At 40.6% G+C, this 26,193-nt stretch overlaps 1 protein-coding gene across 8 annotated transcripts in view; it reads left to right on the top strand.

The window, feature by feature from the left end:
• The window catches only part of LOC119886526 (chemokine-like protein TAFA-1), a 131,216-nt gene that overhangs the window by 94,711 nt on the left and 10,312 nt on the right, over positions 1 to 26,193 (top strand). For all 8 annotated transcript variants that reach the window (XR_005441500.1, XR_005441499.1, XR_005441501.1 and 5 more), the window contains one exon: positions 17,483 to 17,623. Coding sequence is in view for 4 of the 8 variants with exons in the window: in XM_038697322.1 (XP_038553250.1) it covers positions 17,483 to 17,623 (141 nt within the window). In the remaining 4 variants the exon portion in view is untranslated. The remainder of the gene's footprint in view (positions 1 to 17,482; positions 17,624 to 26,193) is intronic.

The raw sequence follows: 26,193 nt of genomic DNA on the forward strand, positions 1-26,193 counted from the left end.
CCAGTACCATCATAATTGAAAATTAAGTATTTGCCGCGGTATAATTAAATGGTGACTTCTGAACTCAAATGAGACCTCAGACGCATATTAAGAGATTAGGAGGCTTGGATCTATTCATACACACATGCTCGCACACACAGACATGCACGGTCAAACACACATACAATGACAAGGTAACAAACGGTGACAGCTTCTTAATTATCACCCTGCCCAAGTCGTTAAAGCACAGCCTCCTACATCACCTTTCGATTTCTACAGCCCATAAGTTCAGAGAATATCTCATTTATTTTTAATTAATTATCAGATAGCCCCATAAAGGTGGTGGTAATGACGAGGGAGAGGGCTAGACAGCTCTTCAGGGACTAATTCGGGGGTGGGGGACTGAATTTGTGAACTTTCAGTTTTGGGTAAGGAGGAATCAAAAAAGTTGTTACTCTTATGAAATAGATATATTTTTAAAGCACTATTTATAACATGTGGACAAACAGTTAAGACCACACCGTGGATATTTTTGGAAGCTTTTATCTAGTAGACATGGTTACAAATGGTCCCTGCATAGCAGCTTAATTGAAACAGATTAGTCAAGGCTTCTGGACCATCTTTTGAAAGTGCTCACCAAGTAATGTTATTTTCATTTACTGACCACTTGCTACCTAATGTCTCAGTTCCAATTATCTCACACTGCAGAAAACTGTGAAATACTATTATTACCTTCACTATTATAGATTCCTAATGAATCATAAATTAAAATGGAGGATATTTTGATATGTGGAACAGAGAGAAAAATGCCAAGAGCCTTTTCTTATTTCAACAAATGGAATTATCAGTGGAGTTTAGTTAGTATAAATCTTTTAGCAATGTTAATATAAATATGATTAATGATTATGGATGTAGTCATTTTTATTCAGAATTATCCATTAGTTTGATAGGGCACACTTAAATTTCACTTTCTTTCATTCATTTCATTCCTCTTTTTCAAATCTTGGCTGCCTCAGTCAAATTTGGCAAATATCACTTTTTACAAAATAAATATGTAGAAGTTGACAGGGCATTGATGTCACATCATCTGTAAAGTGAAAATGATTGTCACTGTTACGGAATGATATGTTATATTCCTCGTCTATGCTCTGCTGTTGATGTAGTGTTTTAAGTTGGGTGAAATGGCAGATGGACTTCAGTCTAGTAATAGCATCACTTAACTGGGATCAGCACCAAACCATAACACTCACATCAGTCCCATTGTTATGTGTGATACTTTAAGCTCAGCAGTGGTTTAAATCGATTAGCACGCAGTGTCTCCTACTTAGCCAGAAAGGACCGCGTTTAAAACAAATCACACCAGCTCTTAATCTTGGCGAGGGCAGAGCAAAGGCAATCAATAGCATTAGAATGTAGTTCTTTCTCCCACTTATCTTGGTCTCATTCTGTAAAATAAGGAGTAGCGAGAACAGGAGTCTTGAAAAGGCTTTGTGCATAATTCAAGTGTCAGCAAGTTAAATGTTAATGTCACGAATTGTGCTTTGGCCCCCAGCAGCTCAGGGAACCCTTAGCACAGCTCAAGACCAGCCGCTCAACTGAATATCCCAACTGGGTGCTTCAACCAGAGATTGAGTGAAATCTTTTGATATTGACTGGATTTTGGACTTAAGTGGTTTTTTTCCTGCAGCTCAACCTTATTCACGGACTGCATGGGAAATATTTCAGTGACATATTACACTTCATTTTGTATCTCTCGCCTCTGTCCACTGCTGTGTATAGCCACGCGCGCTCCTGGGATAAATCACTTCCCAGCCAGCTTATTACATGAAATGAAGGAATTCATCATGGTGACAGTCGGCCGTTGCGAGGCATTCACTGTGATTTATCTGAGAGAAATTGATTGATTCATTAACACTGAGTGAATAGTGCTTTGCGGTGGTGGCGCGGCGAATCTTGCTGCATGCCGTTGTATGTGTTGAAGGAATACCAGTATGCAGGTTTTAGCTAGGCATCCCCTCTAGCAGCACACAGGAGCTCCTATGTTGCCAGCTCAGCGCATTACCTGGCCAGTGCAGTCAGTGGCACAGAGTAGGGGGACGGGACTTGGCAAAGAACACTTGTGGTTAATGTTCTATGTAAATTTAAATGCTCTGTATTTGTATCGCGCCTTTCTAGTCTTTGCGACCACTTGAAGCACTTTTTACACTACATTGTATTCACACAAAGAAAAACTAACATTTACACACGGGTGCCCGACCAGGGGCCATTCAGGGTTCAGTTTCTTGTCCAAGGACACGTCAACATGCAGCCTGGAGAAGTCGGGAATTGAACTGGCGATTTTTCGATAAACGGGCAACCCGCTCAATCTCCTGAGCCACAGCCGCAATCCTATACATCCTTCAAGGGATATGTATGCACTTTCATAAGAAAATCAAAAGTGCATGGCAGGAATGATGTGTTTAACTGTGTTAAGGAGAGATTTGACAGGTGATTTATGATGGCTAAAGTTGAGGGTTTTCCATGACTCCCTGTTGGCTCTCCTCCTCTAGGATCTGTTATGTGAATGTTGCAGGAAGCTTAAGTCCCTCCTTCTGTTTAAACACTTAAGTGAGAAAAATCTAATGGTTTCCTCAAGTTTTGATCCAAGGTAGTGATATTGATTACTACCTTCTTTGCTGCCAGATTTGTGCATCAATAGTTTTGCTACTGAAAGTCTTCAGGCATTCCAGCAGGGCTGACCCACATTCATGGTCCTGTTTATCCTCCTAAAAGAGGAGCAAATACATACAGTGGAAAAGTTTTGTTAAACTGTGTCCTCTAAGAAAAGTTTTGGTTACATGTTGTGACAAGGTCAGTGAGAGACCTAGTCTTGATGAAGAAAGGAGAAAAAAGGGATGTGCTTTGTGATGAGTTATATGAGGAGACACAACAGTATGGCAAGCTTGCTGGCTGGCAACCTGTTCCATCTGTCTTTTTATCCGACTTCCTGTTCCTCTGTCTCTTTTCATCCTTTTCATTTGCCGCTCTCACAGGGCTGCTACTGAGGATTATTTTCATTATAGATTGGTCTGTTGATTTTTTTTTTTTTTTTCGGATTAACTAATAAACCATTTAATTAAATAAATGACAAATTGATCCAAATACCAACTTCCAAAATAATATCCTTAATATTCCATATTTTTCTACCTGCAGCTTGGAACATCCGTGTCAGAGCCATGTAAAGAGAGTTGCGTCATCTCCTTTCAATTTCAATTCAAATAGCTTTATTAGCATGACTCCATACAATGTTTAAGCATTTTGACACAAACGATACAATCATTGACCACTCACCCAGTATTGTGAAAGGGAACATAGATTTTACTCTTATGTATGTTTAAATAGAGATAACTTGACAATAAAAGTATGTACATGTGTATGAACCTCTATAGAAGCATATTTGATAGGATTTTGAGGAAACCGATAATAAAGGGGTTTTCTGAAAAACCCAAATGTGTGCATCAGAGGGTTAAATTGCTCCAATCAGCAATGTTTGTTGGTCCACTGCTTTGGTCCAGCCTGAAATATCAATTGGATGGATTGCCATATATTTTTGCATAGACGGTCATGGTCTGTACAAGATGAATGGTTATCACTTAGGTGACCCCTTTATTGTCATGTAGCACCATCAGGGCAAATTGTCCCTGTGTGGATGTTTCCAAGTGCACCTGCTGTTTTGGTTTGTGAACGTGCAGCAGCGCAAGGTGCAAAAGGTATATCTGAGTTGGAGGGTGTGGTGGAGACTGCTTTACTAACCTTGCTTTCACCACATTAAATATTCATTTTTGATGCATTGAAACACATCTGGAGAAAGAATAAGTACAAATGGTTTATTTAAATTTTAAACATTATTACATCATTTCTGCACATTTGCTCCAAGTATTTAATTTATTCTTGTTAAGAAAATCACCAGATTGGCAGCAAAACAACATTGCACCAGAAACAGACGTGGATCTGAGACATCTATTCTCAGCACATAGTCTGAGACACGTTTTCTACCAAAATACCAACGACTCTCTTTGCGCTGCCTCATGAACCTTCTACCTGCGTTAACCTTCTACCTGCCTCTCCTGATTCCTCCTAACAACTTGAGTCTTATGTTCATAGATTCATTATTTCTGCTGGCCACACCAAAATTGTATTAATAAAAATCTGAGTACACAGTGACATCATTACATCAAGATAAGACAAGACAGAAACACCCTATCAACAGAATCCAACCAGAATTTCCCTTTAAGTGATCAAAGTTTGTCAGCTTGTTCCTTCCATCTATAGGCTCCTGTGTAAAATGGTTCACTGCTGCAATTCATTGAGAGTAGGCACTGTATATTCTGAGAGAGCCTCTCAGTTTGTCATGTTAGAAACTAGACGACACCACAGTCTCACCCTGTTCCTTCATCTTATCAAAGATCTCCAGCTGATGCCAACAGAGGTGTGTAGGCCAGAGGGGGTGTGCCAAGCTCTGCTTGTGACGTCAATACATTTCTCAGAAGGCCACATGCCATATTTGAAGGTGATTAATTAAATTCCAAAGAGAGCAGGCGGGTCCAAAGACATTTCTGTTTTGAATAGAGTTGGCATCTGCCTCAGCTACAGCAACTCTGACAATAAAAGATAGGAGACCTTTTAAACACATTCAAACAAGCTGCCAATGTATGCAGCTGAATGAGTCTGTCTAGTTTAAATTGTACAGCAGTTTACCGTTAAAGAAATGCCATCAGTTGTGAAAATGGATGAATAATGGAGCTCTTCCAAAAAGGTCCGTGGAGATAAACATAGGAGTGTCATAGTACAGTAACTACTGGGGATTTACTCTCCTCTTCATCAACCATCTGTTGCTGAGCCTTGAGAGCTGCACTCTAATTTGATTTGTGTGCGGGAAACAGCTGGCAAATATTGTTATTGCATTTTCTTCCGTTTAGAGTGCATAGGTGTTGACAGATCAGAGCAATAATGTGGAAATTAATGTACAAATTACCCCATGATGAAATTAATCAAAAACACACTTCTTTGCAACAGTGTCAAGCAAAAGACAAGCAGAACAATTCCATTAGTTGCCATTTAGGAACATTTACTAGTGACGTGCTGAATACCTCCTTTGTATGACAGACGTAATTGCCATAATTACCACATTTTACATCATTTTGAAAGTATAATTTGTGTATGTGTGTGTGTGTGTGTGTGTGTGTATACACATCCACCCTTTACCATGTTCTTCACTGTGGCATATATGCGTCAAACCCCAATGTATGTTTTCTAGGGCAAAGGTGCAAAGGTACAACAGCTGCCAGCCAGTGGGGCCACTGAGCCTTGACGACCTCTGGTCAGTGATCTGGGGTAATGAGAGCCCCTTCATGGTGCGATCTGCCCTCTTTGAAAGCGTCACAGTTCAGTCCTGTCAAGTGCCATACCTCCCTCATACACTGCTCTGTTGAAGATGTCTTTAATGACCTGAGACACAAGAAAGGAAGACAATGAGAAAAGTGAAATGGAGACATTCTTAGATAAGTAGAGTGAACGATAGCGTTGCAGTTTGAATGTGTGTGTTTGTGTGTGTGAGACACAGAGAGGAGCTGATGAGTCTCTAACAAGCGGCTTCATCAGAGTGAGGAATGAGCTGCCAAGCAGGATCTTTCTTTTGACCTACCTTGAAGAGCGATGGATGGATGGATGGATGGATGGATGGATGGATGGAGGGAGGGAGGGAGGGAGACGGAACAGAGAGAAATAGGTAGAGCATCTGCTGAAGTGCTTTGCAGAGGCTCCTTTCTTCATTGCCTGTCAAGGCAGTTTGTCTGTCTGCCAGGAGACAATCACTTATCTCCTAGCTCTGATCCCACAGTCACAATTTGGAGCACCACCAGTACACAGGCAATGACCAGGGAAATGATGCAGGGGATATGATGGATAAAGAGGATACACACGGTGACTGCTGCTTTTGGCACCATACCAGCCACATCTCTTCCCAAGTTTGATTAAGGTAGGGGGTGAGGGTGGAGGGGGGCATTTCTGAAAGTACTGTCTATGGATGAAAGGTAGATACCAGCATGGGAAAATACAAGGTGGACCTTTTATGTGCCTCAACATTTTGTTTAACCTTATTTTTCTTCTGGATAAAATATTAACTAAATGTCAACACAATTCAGTTTTTCCAATATGTATTCTTTGAAGGGGAGATTTTCTCTGCTTGTTTTCTTGCTCTCTCCCTCTTCTTCCCTCTCTCCATCACAGAGCTCAGTGCATGCATTGCTCTAGCATTAGTATGCACACTGAGTTCAGTCACACTTTGATGTGCAGCCACATGATTTCACAGTCCACCCTGGTGCCACAGATCAAATTTACAGGTATGTAGAGGCAAGACTGATGAGGAGATTCAGGATTTCATTTCATCTCTACTTAAGGGTTTCACAGTTACGAGACCCAAGGTACATGCACTGTGTGTGAATATTGGGTGTTACTGTTGATACAAGACTCCATTTTGTCACCACAACTTTGCACAAGCAAGATTTGAGGCAACAGAAATAAAATGCATTGAAAACTACTTTTTAAACATTTAATTTCTGTGTTTCTTTGCAAGTAAGTCCTCTTATAAGAGAGAATGACCTTGATAATCAACATGGACACAAGTTCAAAACAAAAGTCATGATTCTAATCTTTATAATTAATGGGGTACAAGAGGATGTCATTCATTACGGCAGATATTTAATCTCGTAGATGGGGGATACTTTCTGTGACTGATTCATGGCATATTTCAATTCATGATTGATTCCTTTCTGCAGAGGATTGCTGCGGACAATGAAGTCATCACTCTCAGTCAAAAAAAGAAAAGCGTGAAAGTTAGTGCTTTTTCCTTTCACAAAGCTCCAGCAAGTCAGTTCAGTGTGTTCCGAATGTTACGACGTTTGGTAAGAAACCACAGGATGCTTAAAAGCATTTGATTGCAATATTGTATCTGCACAGAGAGAAAACAAGATTCACATAAATCCACTCTTAATAAACGCACCAGAATTCACCAGAATATAAAAGTATTGATTCAAAGAGATGTCAAGAGTGGAGAAAGTTTGTCGTCTTCATCTCTGCGGGGATGTGAGATGGCGGCTTGTTAATGATAAACTAGTCAATCATTTTTCTAATGAATCATCTCACATCTCGTTGCAGTGGTACATGGTTCATTTTTCTTTGTTGTGGCCTCAACAATGGAAACCGATGAGACTGAGACTCTTCTCCCACTTGTGTTACCACATCAAGATGTTATCACCAGCTTAAAAGCTTATCAAGCCGACAGTAATGATATTGAGTGACTGAATTGTGTGTTTTGATGGATATCACTGTGAGTAATCTGATGCCAAATTGTGTTCCACTTCTTATATTGTCCCGATTTTAGAGTCTGCAAATAACTACGCTCCCCTTCTCCACTCATTCTTACCCCCACCCCACAAATCATGTCTCGCTTATAGTCATTTGTCATTGCTATGATTCTTTCCCACAGGTGGAGAAAAAGGTTGAAAACCCATTTTATGCTCTGTGACACCAAAATAGATCGTCATTGTCCGATGTCTATTTAACAACTAGTTAATCAGTTTTACACATTGTGTATTGTGCTGTATTTTCAATAGTCTCAATTCTACCCTCTGACGGGATTGAGAACCTGTTCTCTAAAGGTATCTGCAATGCTTTATGAGGATGATAATTAACTTCTACAGTGAAGAAACAGAGCACAACTAAAAGACTCCTTTCATTTAATAATTTCCCACACAATTGTTGGCTACAATTACATTTAATCATGTGTTGGGAACGTATAGGATCCCTCTTTTATTGGAAAACAATTAGTTGGTATGATTTGTCATCTGACCACTTTGGAAGGCAAACATGTTTATACTGTGTTTGCTGTTCCAAATGGCCACACTGGAATGCGGGGTGAAAAGATGGCTGTCATAGAGAGGGGCGAGATGCGATAATTGTTTAAAGAAGGGGATAACGGCCCACATTTTCAGACAGTCTCTGCACTCATTTGCACACACAAAATGTGACAGAAATAGTGGGCTAAAGAATGAAATAAGGGCTTCAGATAGTAGCAGAAACCCTACTTTCTCACCTCTACACACCTGGCCAGTCGATTGTTGCTTTTGGAAAGTCGCCGACAGTCACACACCACTAAAAACAATTTAGAAACTTTGCCTACCCTAGTTTAAACTATATACTGTATATATAGCAAAAGTAAGGCAAACGGTTTCTATTCCACTGCAATGAAAGTAAGGGAATCTAATGAGAAATGGTTGTTATCTTGCCTAACTACTGCCTTTGTTTGATCCATTTTTAATAAAATTTTTGTGTATGACCTATCATCTAAAAGGCAGATATTAAAAAATGGCTCTAGTCTGATCAATTTAAATACAATTTCTTCAGCCATGCTCCGGTCTTCTCCGTAGCCCACAACACACCCTTGTCCTTGCCGCTACCGAGAGCAAGGTCAGCCGCTAAATGCCACATCTGACATTGTTACTCGGCATTGTCAAACAGGAGCTAAGTGTTTAGCATATTGATTTTTCTCCCTTTTGCTCTTGCTTAGATTGATCACATGGAAGTTGGTCTTTGGGAAAGTGATCAATGCTCTGTCATGCAATTATCATTTCACGAATGCGTCATTTAAAAGCCAGTATCCGTTATAATAAGGTGCTTAGTAGAAAACTCTTTGTCATGTACATGTCAGGCTGACACTGGACTTAAATAGAGAATACAGGTGGTAAATAGCAGAAGATGTGCAAAAGCTATAACCTTTGGTTAATTGATCCTTGGCATTTGATGTAGCATGCTGTACATGCCTGAGACCAGACTGCTTTGGCTGAAATGGACCTTAAGAAGTTCCATGGCAAAGGTCACTTTTCACAGCTTTCTAGCTAAACAATACATTTGCATCATGGAGGTATGTATTTGTACAGCATGTGTGTCACATTGTTTAAAATGCTGTTTGAGCACGCAAGTGTTTGCAATAAAATTCATTATTAATAATAATTAATTAATAAGAGACAACATTAAAAACTGCCATTAAACTTAAAGGCAGATTTACAATTTTATTGAGATGGATTATAGCTGATTGACATTTATTGCATTTTGGGTCCAGTTATGCAAAATCATGCAATGCCTAATTGCTTGGCTCTACAGAAAGTGGGCAAATTATTTGCACAGCAAAGTGCTACTCTACATGCACCACTCTGAGAAGGTTTGCATGCATCCATAATTTGATGTTAAGTGCCTGCTGATGCATTATGCATATTAGATAATGCATTGTGTTGTAACCCAGACAGACCTCACCTGAACCTAGAGCGACATGGCGTTCCAGACCCTACACGAGGAAGCCCGGGTATGGCGTGATTGCTGTATGAGACAGCCACCATGTTCTCTGCATCACACACCTCCTCCACTGTGTCACACAAGATTCGACCAAGCAGGTCTAAGTCAACAATCTTCTTTAGCATTTCAAAACTTTATTTTAAACCATTTTCAGAACTTCTTTGTCTTTTTTTTAGAAGAGGTGAACTGAAACTCATGGTCTGTACTCAGTCCATTTTCCAGGGCTCACAGCATCCAATTGTTTTCTACCAAGGAATGTCACTTTTTGAAGGCTGCTCTGTGGTGCCGTTCAGAAAGGCAGTTTGGTGATTTTGAATGGACAATTTAGTTTCTCATTTCACCATCCGACTCTCATTTAGAGCGAGCAGTGACCTGTGTCATATGGACATTGGACAGAGGTCAGGCACCGCCAACTGTACTGCAGAGTGCAGTAAAACACAGAGAGGTGTGGTCATACCTGTATGCTTGGATCCAATGGTTGCATTGTTTTGTAATTACAAGACTGTAAAGACACACAGCAGAAGAGAGGAGTAAAGTAAGAAAAAGTGATAAATAGACGTTTACTGACTTTATGTATAGCATCTCTTTATATGACTGTGACAGCATATAGTAAATTCTTTACAATAGTGTTTCTGGCACTGCACTATTTCTGGCTTCACCCTCCTGTCAAGGGAATAAGAAAAGCGGAATGTAAGTGAAGGGACACAAACCATCTCTCCCCTTTACTGCTGGTTTTTATTTTGATACCACATTTAAAATGCAATGAAGCCCTTTTTCATACAAAATATAACTGTCATGCGCATAAAAGAGTATCCAACAAAGTTATCCTAACACCTGAAAGACTACAGAAGTAGGTTACATCCTGCATATATTTACCATAATCACTTTCATCTGGAAGGTAACTTCTGAGAACTTTTAATGTGTTTTCTCCTAAACTGTGTTTGGGTTGTTTTTTTTAACTGCCAGCTAGTAGTTTTCATCACTTTTCTAAACAACCATATGGGTAATAAAAGCTCGAATTGACATTTAAGCTATAATGGTTGTCAGGAGCCCCTGTAGTGCCCCTCCCTTCGCTGGGCTTGAGCTTGGCAGTGGGTCTTCTTGCAGTGGGCTGAGTCCATGACACGGAGAGTTATATATGCCAAGGCATTACAGAACCCTTCTTAATCCGGTTTGTCATGCTGCTCCCTCTGGACTGGGGTAATTTCATGGTGCTGAACTGGTATTGATAGAGCCTTGGTAAATGAGGCACGCAGCAATCGTTAACTTTAATAACCATAAAGATGTGAGCATTGGAGTCATACAGGCCCACAAGAGGAAACCCATACAGGTGATTAAGAATCGACCAGGGCCGTGGCCAGCAGCACCTCGCATCTCTTATTCGTACTAATGGAATTACCTGTTAAAGATGTCAAGACTATTACCACCAATGGTCCAATTGCTGCACGATACTTTTCCTATTCAGTAAACTGGAGCCATGTCTCCATGTATGATGAAGAATACCTGTTAAAAGCCAGGTGTATAATAAGATTCTTCTTTCTGTCTCTTCTTTCTTGTCTCTTTTTTCCTGGCTTTCTCCTCATTTATCAAACCCATTCACAGTAGGTTTCTGTGAGTTGGACCCACTGTACTAGAGCAGTTTTTAGTATTCTGTAGGACTATTGCTAGATTCAGAAGTAAGCCATTCCAGCAGAGGGGGAAAAACAACATTGATTGGTGTGACTCCAGTATAGCTGGGTCAGTGGTTGCTGTCAGTCACCTTGAGCTCTGGAGTCTCTCTCTCTCTCTCTCTCCCCCTCAGGATTGTGGTAGCTACAGGCGCTACTGTAGCTACTATGTCCACTTGTTTGTCTACTCCCATTACAGTGGGTGATGAAGCCTCAGGAGGAAAGTGAAATCCAGGCCACAGAAGGGTCAGTGAGAAACCAGCCTAAAGCCTTCACATTGGCTGAGGTCAGAGAAAGCATACGGATCACTGCAACAGGGTGCTGATGGGCACTTGATGAATGGTGAATTCATTCCAGTTCCTGATGCATCAGTGACACATGGGTCAAGCTGTTTTTGAGATTGAATAAACAATGGTCTGCACCCTAAATTGCCCCAAAGCTGGCACTCCTTAGACTTCTTTAGTTTTAGTTTAGTGGTGAATGGTGCAAGCTCCTCTGGTAGTCTTCCTCCTTGAGGCTACCTTTTATTATTCATTGGCAAGAGTCAGCTCACTGGGAGAGGGCTTCAGAGTGAGAACAAGTGGCAGGGGATCAAGCTTTAGTGGACACTTTACTCTCAAAGGCCAGGAGAACTTCAGCACCACAAAGAAGTAGTACATATCCAAACCATTGACAAGTAGGTATGGTGTCTTTTTATGCTTTTGCCAACAAAGCATTCTTTCTCGTGTGGAGTACACACAGCCAATGTCCATGTTAACACCTCTATTCAATGACATGCCTAACAGCATAACTCTAATGTGGCACATACACAGAAGTATGCACTATGCATGCAGTCAGTCTGTGCTTTTCTCCTATTCTTGCTACTTCACACATCTCCTCCATACTCCATGAGGTGTGATTCAGAGAGCAGTAGGACCACAGAAGAGATATGCTCCATCATAAAAATATAGCAGTGAGGTCTAATTCTACTCCTCCCAGGGATTTATTTTCACACACTACTCATTTTAACTGGTCGTGTTGCAGAAGTAGAGGAATATGAGCAGTAAATGAGGGTTGCGTAATTTCTGATAAAAATATATAAACCATCAGATGCCAAGAGGAAGGACATGAAACGTTGTTCCCTGGCATTGCCTCTAAGGCCTCCATATGGAATCCACTCGACGGTGCTTTGTAGCATGTTTAAACATTATCCTAAGTAATCGGGGGGAGTGTTCATGAAGTTCCAACTTGATGTTTAAGTGATGAAAAACTAAATTCTGATGAGCATCATTAAACATATATGCAGTGGGGCAGCTTGCCCACAGCCACTTTGATGGCTTTGCTTCTTGAAACAGATCATTAATATCATTCTTTTTTCTTCCCTCAAGTCTGAAAAACATACAACTAATGGAGACAATCAGAATAGAGCTTTTTTAATGTTGGCCATATCTGACAACTTTTCAATCAGATTCATTGTATTGTGTTTGAAACTGTGCACTACAAGTCATAGAAAAGGGTCATTTTCCATTATGCATGATTTCACAGAAAGAAAAGTTGACATAAAAAAAACCAACTCAATAACAATCTGCTGCTTAATGAAACTTTTCGGGGGTTTGATTTGACTTATCTGGCGCACAGTACAAAGTAACTTTGTTCACTTGTAAAAAGGCAACTGTGGACAGTCTCAATTTGTCCTCCAAATGTGCATCATTTTTAGCAATCATTTCAAATGCAGCTCTCCCTCTGCTTCTTGAATAAGAACTGCATGTTTATTTTACAATACATGTCTACATTTATTTGCTGACAGTGGGAACCATAATTCTTGTTGCCTCCTGAGATTGTAAATTGACAATTAGAGGTACTAAGACAGTGGATAACTGTCATTTACACAGAAGCACTGGGGAACAACAACAAGCCTATAGAAAACAAGCAATTGTGACGAAAGATGGACTGTGGTTGATGCAGCAGCTGCCTGTCTGGCAAAACAAAACAGGCACTCCAGCATGCAGGCAGAAACAACTCATTTTCACCCGAGTGTGCACTGATTAAGTTGTTATGACGAGTCCTTGAGAGGCTTAAGTTTTCCCGACTGCTGTGTTCCTTCCCTCGACCATATGCCATTACTTAATAACTGTAGCAGTGTGAGAGAGAGAGGTGGGGAGTGACAGAAATACTTGCTGATGGGGAGCCAGTGATTACTGCAGTGATTTGGCCACTCTGCATAGATTATAATTGTTGATGCTGAGTCAAGGTGTAGTAGGATTCTTTTTTTTTGTGGTGACATTGTCACAAACACCTGCATTTATCTTTGTGTCAAAAAATTGCCAAATGCAGTGAGAGGCAATCCCAGTACGTTCTTTGTCACTCAGAGGATAAAAAGAAAGTGTCACTTTCATTCCTGTGAGCCTGGAGTCTTTACAATGTCACTGGTTAATTTAACCTTGAGTTTATGCACAGACATAATGCTTCCCATCATGGGTTGATAGTTGTAGCTCTTGATGGTGACCCATCTAACTGCATGGGTTTTAAGCAGTTTCTGCAGTAAAGACATCGGGAGATGCTTTGGACTTGTTTTCACTTGTCATGACACAATTTTCTCCATGGCGGCAAAACACAATCCTTCAGAAACTGTTGTAGGTTTAACTGGCTTAGCAAAACACTTGAGGGCTGACTATCTAAAAGTCACACTATAAACCGAGTTAAAAACGCTAAGCATGCCACATTAAGGCTACAAATAACCCATAAAAACAACACACTCTGCAGTCAGTGTTAGAGCAGTACTCTCGCCATTCAAAAAGAATATTGTCTGGTCCTTTAATTGTCAGACAATCCCCACTTTTCCAAACATAATTTCCATAAAATACATTGGGCCAATACTGTACATTTATGTGTAAAAGATTATGTATACTGTATATGCAGCTTTGCATTTTTTTTTAAAAGTTTGAGCTTCTATTCCTTCTCCCCTATTTATGTCCACGTTTTACAACCATACCTCACTAACAGCTCCTAATTGGCCGTTGGGCTAAGCTGAAAACAATGAAGCATTGATTTCCTTAAACATAATCACCTCATCCAGTCATTTAATGACTGCTGTCACTGTGAGCCGCCAAGAGAAAAATGACCAATCAGTGGTCCCATCGATGCCCTTCACCTCCCCTTACCAAAGGCTAGAGTGCACAGCCACCCACTCCATCTTAGCAGTTTGGTTTAACCCCTTTAAATGCCTGACAGGCTCCAAGCACTACATCCATCACAACCTGCGACAACAACTTGAGACATGACTTCAAGTTGTTGTGGTCCCATATTGTACTATAATGCACACACAGTTCCTAACTGCCGTGCACTTCAGCATTTCAGCAGTATGTATGGATATTGTAGAATACCCAAAAATATCATATGCATAAACACACAAACCTACTCATGTGGGCACAGTGACACACACAAACCCAGACAGATTAAAAAACAATAGCTACCTGAATGGGATTATGTGTAGTCCAAGTGACAATTTGTCGTCTAAGTGGCTCTCGTGACTGGCCCAGTAGAGTCATCGGAAAGCCATTTACACTGCTCTCTCCTCCACATACCAGATGGTTCATAGTGATCACGCCTAATGTCCACCTGCCTGATGGTTGGACCTCACCCCCTAGCTGATACACAGACACATAAGCACATGCTTGTGTGTGTGTGTGTGTGTGTCTGTCTGTCTGTCTGTCTGTCTGTCTGTTAGGATAACCCCCAACTCTAATGGCAATCATTATAATAATCTTAATAATCAAAACAATATGTTCATCCAACTTACCTGCATTCAGTCAGAAGTCTAAAAGTAAGATATGCATAGGAATTTTTAGTGCCTGAAGTTCAAGACTCACAAACCTTGTACTCTTCACATTACTGATGGTCATTTTACAAATTGTACCATGTTTTCTTTTACAGTAGATTGCTGAATGTGCCACACACTTTTAGTACAGGTTGAAAATCATCTGGCAAGTACTTGCTTGATGTAGCGTAGGTTATCATTGTTCTGTTTTTGTTTTGAGTTGTTATCATAACTTCAGATGAAATTTATATTTTAATGTGATGTAAATGTGATGTAATTTTATTTAATGCTTTCATAATTCTGTTTGGGCAAATTCGTATTTCATGCTTCATCCTCCCAACTCCCGTCATACCATGGAGCATTTCCTTTGTGGTGGGCTTCCTTCTAAACTACAATACTTGCAAGTCATATATTGCCCAGTCTTCAAAAGTTGACGACTACTTCCTGTACAACATTTAGAATGGAGCGTGGTTTTAGTTCAGCAGTGGAAGATGCTTTCGAATCAGCTGATTGATGTCTTATCTGATACACTTACCAACACTCCTTGCTGCAACAACTTTTTTCACCACCCCAACCTCCTTTATCTTACTGAAGCTTTGTTATTGTTGACGCTTATGTATGTATGTATGTATGTTTACAGCTATACCTGCTTAGGTACTATTTTATGTAACAGGGGATTAGTTTTCCCAGCATCCCATTTGCAATTAATGGTCAATTTGTGGACTTATGTGCCTTTGATAAAAATAGGGAAACACACAGTTTGGAATATTTGATACATACAAGCTACATAATGCTTCTCTAACTTAAGTTTCAGTGATGAAAATGAATCAAAGTCCCAAATCAGGACAGGTCATGTGACAGTGAAATAAGTGATATGAAGATGGGGTGTTGCCTTTTATTGTCCCTTGTCAGATTTTAGTTGGTTACACCTCTGTTGTGCTAACCTGCAAATCAAGGCATTGAAGCTAGCTGAGGGGATTCAAGCCAATTCAGTATTCTGTGACGCAACGCAAAATCCTCACTTATTCAGAGATCTCCTTTGACTTGAAAGCAAGTCTGCAGGTCAGGAAACTGTCAGTAAAATATTCAACAAGCCAACACATTGTGGGGTTTGGGGTTTTAGCACACTCAAGGGATTTTTCTCTTCACTTTTATAGTCTCTTTTCTACCTACTCTGGCCCAGAAATATCTAACAACAAGCGTTGAGAGAGTGACATTAATACTGCACGACAGCACGGTCCAGCAGGACTGCAAATGTTTGCCTTTTAATCCAGGACTCGGCGGCCTTTGGTCTGGCCACGGCAGACATTGATGGGAATGGGAGAGGAAAACTGTTGCCAAACTTGTCGAGGCTGCTGGGAGCTCAGTTCCGTAATTCATGACCCAAGCCATTGCAAACATTTGCACAGCCTACCCAGCTAGAACACCGGTTGTTGTCATGCCAGTGGAAGCAAATGCATCTTCTAACTGCAGCAGGATGTTCTCTTTAAAACTTGGTACGGCCAAGACAAATAAGACACAAACAAGATGAAATGTGGCATTTCGTTGTCTCCCCTTCTTTTTGCACATCTATTCACTCTGTTGATTGGAGTGGGTAAGTTCAACTCTCCTCTCCTCTCCTCTCCTCTCCTCTCCTCTGTCTGAGGGTGAGCTCCAGTTTAATTGTTGGATGCTGGTGTCTGTTGCACTGGCTGTCAAAGAAAGATAAAGAGTTTTTCCTGGGGCGTAAGGAAAGAAGAGAGCGGTGATGGAGGGCCTCTCTCCTGCAGCTCTGCTGGCTGCATTAGCCCCACGCTTTATAATTGTGTGAAGGGGGCACTTCCAGTGGCTCCCTCATTACTCACTGGCATGGCCAGTCCCTGGCAGCCAGACACACCTTGTCCTCTAGCTCTCTCTCTCTGCCTGTCTCACTCATTTCAGGATGTCCCTCAGCTCCATCACCCCCTCTCCCTCCCCTGGGCAATCCTCCCTATTGTTATTTTGACCCAGTACTGCCATCGGCGCATATTGCCTTCTCTTTTCACTGAATTTTTTTGACATCCTCCTTTGTCAGACCCAAGACCTATTGTACAGCATTTGCTCTGACTGAAGTCACCTATGCTTAGGAGTTAATGCTTTAGTATAGACTGTATTGGCTCAGTCACGGGACTAAAATTTGTCAGCCATCTAAATCTATGACTGACGCCTATGACTGCCAGGTCTTCACTGGTGAAGATCAGACAGCAGATTCATCACTTTTTAATCATAATGACAACATATGGAAGACATCAAGGATGCAAAGGCAGGCACATTAATACACAGCAAGTGCATGATGTGATCTTCATCATGGACTGATTGGTATGGAGTGAGGACAGCCAGCACTGAGTGAGAGGCAATTAGAAGACATAATTGAGATGCCTCGAGGGCCAATTTGTTACACATACTTACAGTGTAAGTGCCCAGTGATTGTACTGCAGCGTGCCTCACATGATATCATGTGAGGTAGTCAAGTTTCCTGATTTTTGATGTTGATAAAAACACATGTACGGTCAGTTAATGAAAAGTTACGGGACCTTTCAATGTTGTTGCTTCAGTTCATTTTCAGTTACTTGTTTCCTGTTGATCTCTCACATGCACTGACCGTGTACCTTTGTGTCTGTCTATCTGTCTGCAGAGGGAGGTACATGTGAGGTGATTGCTGCCCACCGATGCTGTAACAAGAATCGTATTGAGGAGCGCTCTCAAACAGTCAAGTGCTCCTGTTTACCGGGGAAAGTGGCTGGGACGACACGCAACAAACCCTCCTGTGTGGATGGTGAGGAAGTCTTATGTTTTAACATTGTGCTGCTGTTGACTACTTATTACTTAGGGCTCTTGTGAGAGAAAAAGTCCTTGCCTATTTGATACTTTTTGTACCTAGTCCAATATCCCTAGGAATTATGTACGCAAAACATCCAACAGGCCAACATTCAGTGCCAACGCAGGAAGTGGTGTGCCCTTCAGAGAGACTGAAAGTAACTTTATTGATGCCTGGGTGGTTGATGCTGTGTCGCGTGTTTGACTTTCATGCAAGAGGCCGGAGTTTGCCTGTTGTCACAGACCTGCAATCAGCATTCATGTTTTTATTTGCCCTAACTACAATCTTTCAGTTACCTTAACTATACTGGACTTGCCATAGCAGATATTATTGAAAGCAAGAATGTTAAAGACATTGGCAGTGGATGTAAAGAGAAAATTGCAGAATAATACAGTACTGATCTATTTCTGCCTATAGATTTGTTTTTTCCAGTAGTCAGTAATTCTACAGAACGTTTATTTACAACAACACGTTGCATATTTCTGGTATAGAAAAAGTATGCATGTCAAATTAAAAATAACCATGACCCTGTCATGAAACAAAATCAGGATATTACTTACATCTTGTTAACAAAGTGATTCCAATGAAAGATCATCTTAATAATAATCAAGTAATTTGTGTTAGGATAGAATTCAGAAAATATGCATTGTTACATCAGACTAAGGGGGAAAAAACTGAGAAGATGTTACTGCATATTTCTGTTGATAATTATAGTATTACTTTGACTATACATGCATTTTTGAATAATTAAGAGATTACTAACTACAGCTATCTACATGACATGTGTGATATGGATTTCAAGGCGTCAGGTTTAAATTTATTATTTCCAAAATACTTATTTTTCACATGCTTTAATAAGCACCTCAGACAAAGACCTACAACATATTCCAATATAACTTTCTCTGCTGTATGGCTGTGATTTTTCCAATAACAAAAATACATTCAACCATTAACAACCCAGTAGTGCTGTGCTGTTGGGCATCATGGGAGATAAAGGATGATCCAATTGGGCTGTTGAACACCTGAATAGGGAACACGTTGCAGATGACATCGCCTAAGGCAGCTCAGGCTGATGGAAATGAATAACTAATAAACAGTCAGGGAAGCTCCAGGCTAGTGCACCTGAATTACCTTAGCTGAGAAAAACAATCAGGCAGAGGCAGCTCCATGGGGAAAAAAAGTCGACAGGATGTCGCAAGTCTACTGAGACAGAACTGCGATGCCCCCTTCACTCCACAGAGCTCATTTATTGCTCCTCAGTCTTGATCTTTCTTCACGCCCATCTTCAGTAGAGATCAAAGTCATCTCTCTGACGGCCCTCTCACAAAGAAATGACACCAAAAAATCTGCATTATGAGGGATGTTAACATGAAGGGCCAGACAGGCTCACTCAGTGGGCTTCACAGGGTTGGTTAGCCACAGCTGACACTCAAGAAGATCCTAGAACATGAATTAGATATGAGCCAAGGACAACAAAAAAGAACTCTCTCGTGGTTTGATGAAAAATTACCCACACCCACATAAAACTTTTAAATATATAAAACTGCTGAATTTTTAGTCCTTGAGACATTTTGTTCAGGAAAGTGATGTGTTTGCCTTGTGGTTGGAGGCATCACCTGAATGAAACATATACAGAGCTCTGACCTTGAGATGCAACTTTTTTTTTAGCGGACTGTGTTGTCCTTGTACAGAGAGACACCCCCTGTCTCCTCCGGAAGGAAATCCAAAGAAGTTGCCAGTAGAAGTTGGACAAAGATTCACAAATCAAAAACTACCGACTGAGGAATGGAGGTGGAGATGTCATTAACACTTTATGCCTCTGTGCTTCAGGCTCCCAAGAGTGAGAGAGTCCTTGCTGTTAGTGTATTGATCAACAAGCACTTAGAGAGGGAGTGGTGTTAAAAATGGAAATGACAAGTCACTGAGCAGCAAGCTACAGTATTGAGCACCACTGCACCACAGTGAAAGGGTTTACCTGACCCCTTAATAGTTTTATTTCCTTTAGTTGGGGCCTTTGCCTCTGCTCTTGGATAATTTTCACCTGCTTGAAAGTGAATCAGGCTGTTTATTTATTTAACACTGAAACCACCACGGGATAAGGGCTGAAGGGCAGACCAAATAATTATGTGATTATTCATAAGAGCTAATTTGTAGTCGGAAGTGTCAGGCATTGCAAACACGGCATTTAATTAAAGCATCTTTTTTTGTAAGTGTGGAAATAAATGGACACAGGAGGGAGGCACTCCGTTCAAGGGTTTAGATGATCTAGGAAAGCTATACCTGAATGTTGCACGTGTTTGTCAACTGGGCCCCGCAGGCAGCCGTTGCACTATGTGAGGGATTATAGACTTGTGGAGTCAGTGGTCTGTCCCCTCAGCAGCGCACCGGCCTGGCCCAGATGGAGCTTTCTCCCCAGGTCCCGGCGTTATTAATGTTCCGTCCAGATGAGGAACGAGCCCAGCTCATCTCGCCACCCCCTGGGGGACAACTGCCGCCACTGTACCGTACACAGGTTATGTTCCACAAAAAGAAAATAATAAATAAGCAACGCTCTGATAGAACAAATCAAAAGTATATATTTCAGAGGTCATTTGGTTTGGACACACATACAGAGCCTGGAGGAATGAACACTCCTTTATCTTTGGCCAAATTTTCAGAAACAGGCAGCCTCCCTGATGTGCTGTATTATTGGACATTAGCATCAAAATTTAACATCAAAGCACAAAGTGAAGATCAGTCCCATTGTTGAGTGTTTACTGCCTCATGAATAAAGCCAAATGGGGTTCTTTCAGCATTTCAGCTATTGATAACTGATTGGGTTGTTATTAGTTATATAGGGGGATGTGACAACAGCTTATGTGTCATGCTCAGCGGGGGTCCTTCTGTCAGATTATCCCTGTAGTGGGAATTGATGATTAACTCTGACAAGGAGAACTATGTCCCAGTTACGTCAAGGCCAACAAGCCTCTTGGTGAAGAACATCCCTTTTAACAAGTCAAACGCTCATATCTCTCCAACCTTGCCAGGCCAATCACATGCACTGAGATCTGGCGCTCATCACTGCGCCACTGCCTTTATCCCAGTGTAGGAGGCATGTAAGCCCCTATAGTATGGCTGTACACACACCGCCACATACATATACACTAATTTATTTAACACATGCATGTAGATGCCCTAATATGCACACATGCCACCACTTTGTGTTATCATGTGCTGCTGTACGGTAAACTCTTTCAACAAGAGATGCACTCAGATGCTCACTCACTGCTGATTACTGGTGGGGAATGAACCCTTCTGTTTGGCTGCAGGCGCGTATAGCCGAGCATGACAGGTTGTCATGGTACATTTGAGATACATCCAGGAGGGAAACGCACATGGACGCTACTTGAGGGGAGGGACAAGAAGTGCCGCAGTACATCCACATACATCATTGGTCAAGTAGATGCACAGATTACACAGTCCTTTAAACTGTTTGTCTCATTACATAGGAATGTAGTTTATCAAACAAAACACCTCCTTAATGGCAAACCTTTACCTTACATGTGTTTTGCATATCTGATCTCAGAGAGCTTATTTATTGCTTGTTTGCATGGATAGCAAAGTCCAAACTGATGACACCCAAGAACAGCCAAGCGAACATCTAATCCTCCCATTATAAAATCTCTGCCCCCCCGCAGTTTGGCTCTCATATTGTTCTATGCTACTGTGGTTGGCAAGACTCATACCTGCTGCAAATGTTGCCTGAGGGGATAGAGAGAAGGAGCACATTATACTGTACAATACAAAACTCCTTTCTCGTACTAACAAACAACCACACACACGCACACACAGGCAGACATAAGGAAAGACTAACTGTGAAATTCTCCTGGGTCCAAAAGATGTTTGTATCTTTGAAGACGCTGAAGATAATGATTGTGAAGCAGGTTATCTCCTCCATCTTTATCACATCCCACTGAGCTCCCACAGCATTGACAATGTGATTAGACTCTCAACCTGAACTCTTCCTGGAGAGGATCTGACCCTCAACTGGAATTGGAAGGTCTCCTTAGTTTTGTTTTTTGTTCCCGCTCCCTCTCTACATCATAATGTGCAGAGAGAGAAGAAAAGAAACACAAGGCTGTGTGGGAGATGCATTTTTGCAAATCTGTTTTGTACCCACATAAAGGAGTCATTGTTCATCCATTAATAGGCACGCACGTACGCACCTACATACAGACGCACACCAACTCTACAGGCACAAAGTTACACTCACTCATTGATGCTCAAAAATGCACAGACACATTCAAAAGGGAATTATAACATAGAATTAAACTTTTAAAAACTATATAGTTTAAATGTAAGAATATTAGCAGAAATTACCTCATATGTATTTTTAGTCATTGTAATTTCCACCATCAGTGCCAATGTTTTGCATTACTTCTGATATATGTCGCTGTATGTATGTGTAAGTGTAAATTCCAGCGTTACCTGTATGAATCTGAGGTCATGTAAAGTAGGAAAACCTTTCTGTGGCATTTCTAAGAATTAATTTGAATTCAAACACCATTCTGAAAGCAATCAAACGAAAACACAGGAATTCTTCTTCAAGTCTGCGGGTGCCGGGGTGTCTATTACAAATTCAGAAATTCAGAAAAGATGTGTGATTAGGCAGCCAAACGATATTTTCTGAATGGCTAATCAAACCTCAGCTCCCTCTTTTCTGAGAGTGGCAAAGATTAATGCAGAATAATGACTCTCTGAAGCTGACCTCGGGTTCAGGGGTCCAAGTCTCATTCCTGCTGTAATTATACACTTGCTTCATTTGCTTCATGCTCCTGTGACCCTTTGAATACTTCACTGCTGTTGCACAATTCTTGAACTGATACCTCTGTCTCATTAAGATGGATTTTTTTTGAATGATTGGCCGTTTGTTTAGTTATTAACTGAGTATTCAGGGCAATTGCAGAGCACTGACGTAAACTGATTTGGTAAGAAACAAAGGACTTTCTGGTTTTAGATTTAGATTACCTGAATAAGTCACTGAAAGATAGAAAGTGAAAGAAAGGCGAGACTTTTTGCTTACCATCATCTCGTGGGAAAGCATCAATCCGGCACCCCAAACTGTAAATTTAACCCAATAAAAAGGCACAAGAATATAAAGTCTAATTGCTTTCTGGTCCAGATCGTGACTGAAAGCGACTGATTTAAGTGACTCACCAAAAAACAGACACTATGGTTGACATCACTGGAAGCCATCATTTTGCTATGATTAATTCAAGTCCGCGGGGGGCAGTGCAGGCCGCTCCAAGTTAAAAAACATTAACTATTCATTGAGCCCATAGACACGTATTCACATTTTGACACAGACAGAAATCAATTCTCTTCCTCATCCGTCTAGGTGTTCAAACATTCTGCTACCTGGCAGGGACGTGTCAGTGAGTTCAATCCATCATAGGGCCCGCTCACCAGTGATCTGACAGATGCACTTGTAAAAGGTCCAGCGCTTCATGTTTTTCAATCAATTCAAGCCTCACTTTCGGTTGTTTGTCCATCAAAGCTAAAGACTCCAGCCTGCTACATGGTTAACATCTTGAATCAAACACTCTTTCAGTCCTTGTTTGCGGATTATTCCAAGCCCATCTGTCATCTTTGACAGTAATACAGCAGCAACTTTATGGTGGCATGAGAGGATCGTGTTAATTGGTGTTGGTGCCTTAAATCACATTGAAGGCTTTCAGCTTGTAAACAGATGGATCTGAAAATAGTCGGCCCAAAAGGGGTAGTTGGGACTGTGGTCAGTTGTCTTGCACTCCTCAGCGGACACAGGGGAGGGGTAAAGTTTGCTGATGTTAGAACAAAGGTTATACCCTCTATGCTGACGGTTGCACTGGGAGTAGTAAAAGTAAAACGACTGTTGGAGGTCAGTGGTCACCAGAGAGTGATGCATGGATCCCGGCCCAGAGATGGCTCTTCTCCAGTGGTCAAGGTCAGAGCCAGATGTCCTGGCCTGTGTACAGCCATGGACATGAAGTCTGTGTGTTCACATTAGGCTCGACTCTGTCTGTTTTTTAACCTCACGGCCATCAGACCCGACAAGTCATTAACAGTATGTTGTCAAGTTTTCTTAGATGAACTGGACCTGCAGTCTTGCACATAGACTGTCTAAAATAGATATTTAAGGTAAAGATCAAATTTGAACATGAATATGTACAAGATGTATTTCATACTGCTCACTGCTCATTAAAGTTTTACTCTCCTTTTAGTACAAGATGGGGGGCAGTCAAGATATTAATTGGGGTACAATTATTTAAGATGGTAAATCATCTGCATCATCTGGCCTGAGCAGTGGAAAAATGTTAAAAACTTTTTTTTTTCTCTTTGAACACAGACCTGTAACCCTGCTCTAGTTTACAATTTCTGGATAACAGTGCAATTTGTCAAGACCCTGGTAATCTGTCTTTGATCTTGTGGGCATAATATGCAGACAATAAAGAGGTAGCGCTCTCTCTAGTTGGATATTTTACTTTCAAACTAAAGAGTTATGAAGGCTACATAAGCACAGCCTCATTTTATTTCATTTATTTATTCATAAGGACAACGCACATTAATCAACATTTCTGTAAATTTGTCATTGTTGGCTGCCTGGCTAATTTTCAACTGCAGTCCTTTGGCGAGATGTTTCGAAACTAATGAGGTGATGGTTAAAACTTACAGACAAGACAGCCACAGCAACACAATAAACATTCTCAAGACACAAGACACGCAGAGCAACAGGAAACAGCAAAACATTAGTACCATGTAACCATGCAAGCAACACAAAACTTAGCTGAATACTCTCTGCTCCACACTTCAACAAGAATGCATTTTTTTACGAAGACTTAGAGTGTATGGAGTCAAACTAAAATTTATGTTGTTGTTTTATCATGCAATACTAGAGAGTATTCTAAGATATGGTATCACAGCCTGGTATGGTAACCTGACAGTACAGTCCAAATCACAGATCGCATGTCAGGTACAGACAGTTATGAAGATTATGGGGGTCACCATCTGCCCCTCCAGACAATTTATGAGCAGTCGGTTATCAGACAGGCACAAAAAATAGTTTCCGATTTCAGAATTTCAGCTTTTACCCTCTGGAAGAAGATTCAGGGTTCCTAAATGCAGGCTAAACAGACATAAACACTCATTTGTGCCTATGTCCATTAAGCTTATCAACACTAACATGTAGGCCAGCTGGGTTGTGCACTATGTAACTGTGCAATAAGTAGGCTATTGGGTTTATGCAGTATGTTAGTGATGCAATACATGGGTTGTTAGATTGTTCAATATGTCATTGTGTATTGCATAGTTTTTTTGAAATGTGTCATTTGTGAAAAATGTAGGCTATGTAGGGATGTGCGATATCCCATTGTGCAAGGGTTGTGCTACTTTTGTGGGGAATGCTGCCGACAGGGATGTTCAATCAAAACTGCCCTTGGAGGAAGGAGTTAATGTGCTTACTATATTGGTACCTGTCTAATGTATATGAAAGCATGTGTTGTGTTGCATGAGAGTATGTGTTGAGAGATGTTTATTTCTGTATTTTGTTGTCTTTGTAAAGCTGCAGAATGGACAGAGTCCAAAACAAATTTCCCTTCAGGGACAAAAAAGTACATCTTATCATATCTTATCTTAAAACAACAAAACCCAGTCAAGTAATGCTGATTCTAACTGTTTTTGACACATGCAGACATGTAGAGCAGCAAAAAGCATGCAACTTTATTGATGTAACATGCATCATGTGGTGATGTATGCTACCATTGTTAAGTTAGACATATTTTAAGGTATATAAAATGTTATGCTATATATGTATTTATTCAATAATACAGCAAATTAGGTCAAACATGTTAATTTTCATGTTTGAATTTATTATTTTTCTCTTGCATAAAAAAATCCAGGAATATGCATTTGCTTAACTTATTTAATTACTAGACACAAGACATCTCCCACTTCACTGAAAAGCACATTTTAGTGTCTACATCCTTCTGCATAGTGAAGCAAGTTAAGTAAGCGAAAACATTATTATTATTATTATTATTATTAGGGGGACTTTAGATCTGTTTTATTATGCTTAATCTCCAATCTCATGAGTGAATGAGGATCCTTTCACGCAGGATTTCCATAAGTTTGATACAGCAGAGAGCTTGAAGGAAAACCCCAGATTTTAACACAGAACATCAGATGATGAGGATTTTTCCTGATTTGATTAAACAACACACTGTTCTTAGCACTAACTACTGAGCAACAATGCTGCCGTCTAGAGCTATTGGCTTAAATAAGATTCATAAACATTGAAACAATGCTAACAACATGGGAAATACACCAACATATTTGAGTGGCCATAATAAACCACAGAACCATATTACAATAATCCATGTTGAGGAGTGGACTATAGGACAACCAGTTGGTATTCTGACTCATAAATTGGTCATCATAGAAATAAGTAATGGAGGCAAGAAATAATAGTATGAAAAACCTCCCTATTTTATAAATGATCTATGCTAATCTAG

This window comes from Micropterus salmoides, unplaced genomic scaffold (assembly GCF_014851395.1).
Source record: "Micropterus salmoides isolate LMB-PRFRI ecotype aquatic unplaced genomic scaffold, ASM1485139v1 Ms_hic_scaffold_4, whole genome shotgun sequence".
NCBI classification, from domain to species: Eukaryota; Metazoa; Chordata; class Actinopteri; order Centrarchiformes; family Centrarchidae; genus Micropterus; species Micropterus salmoides.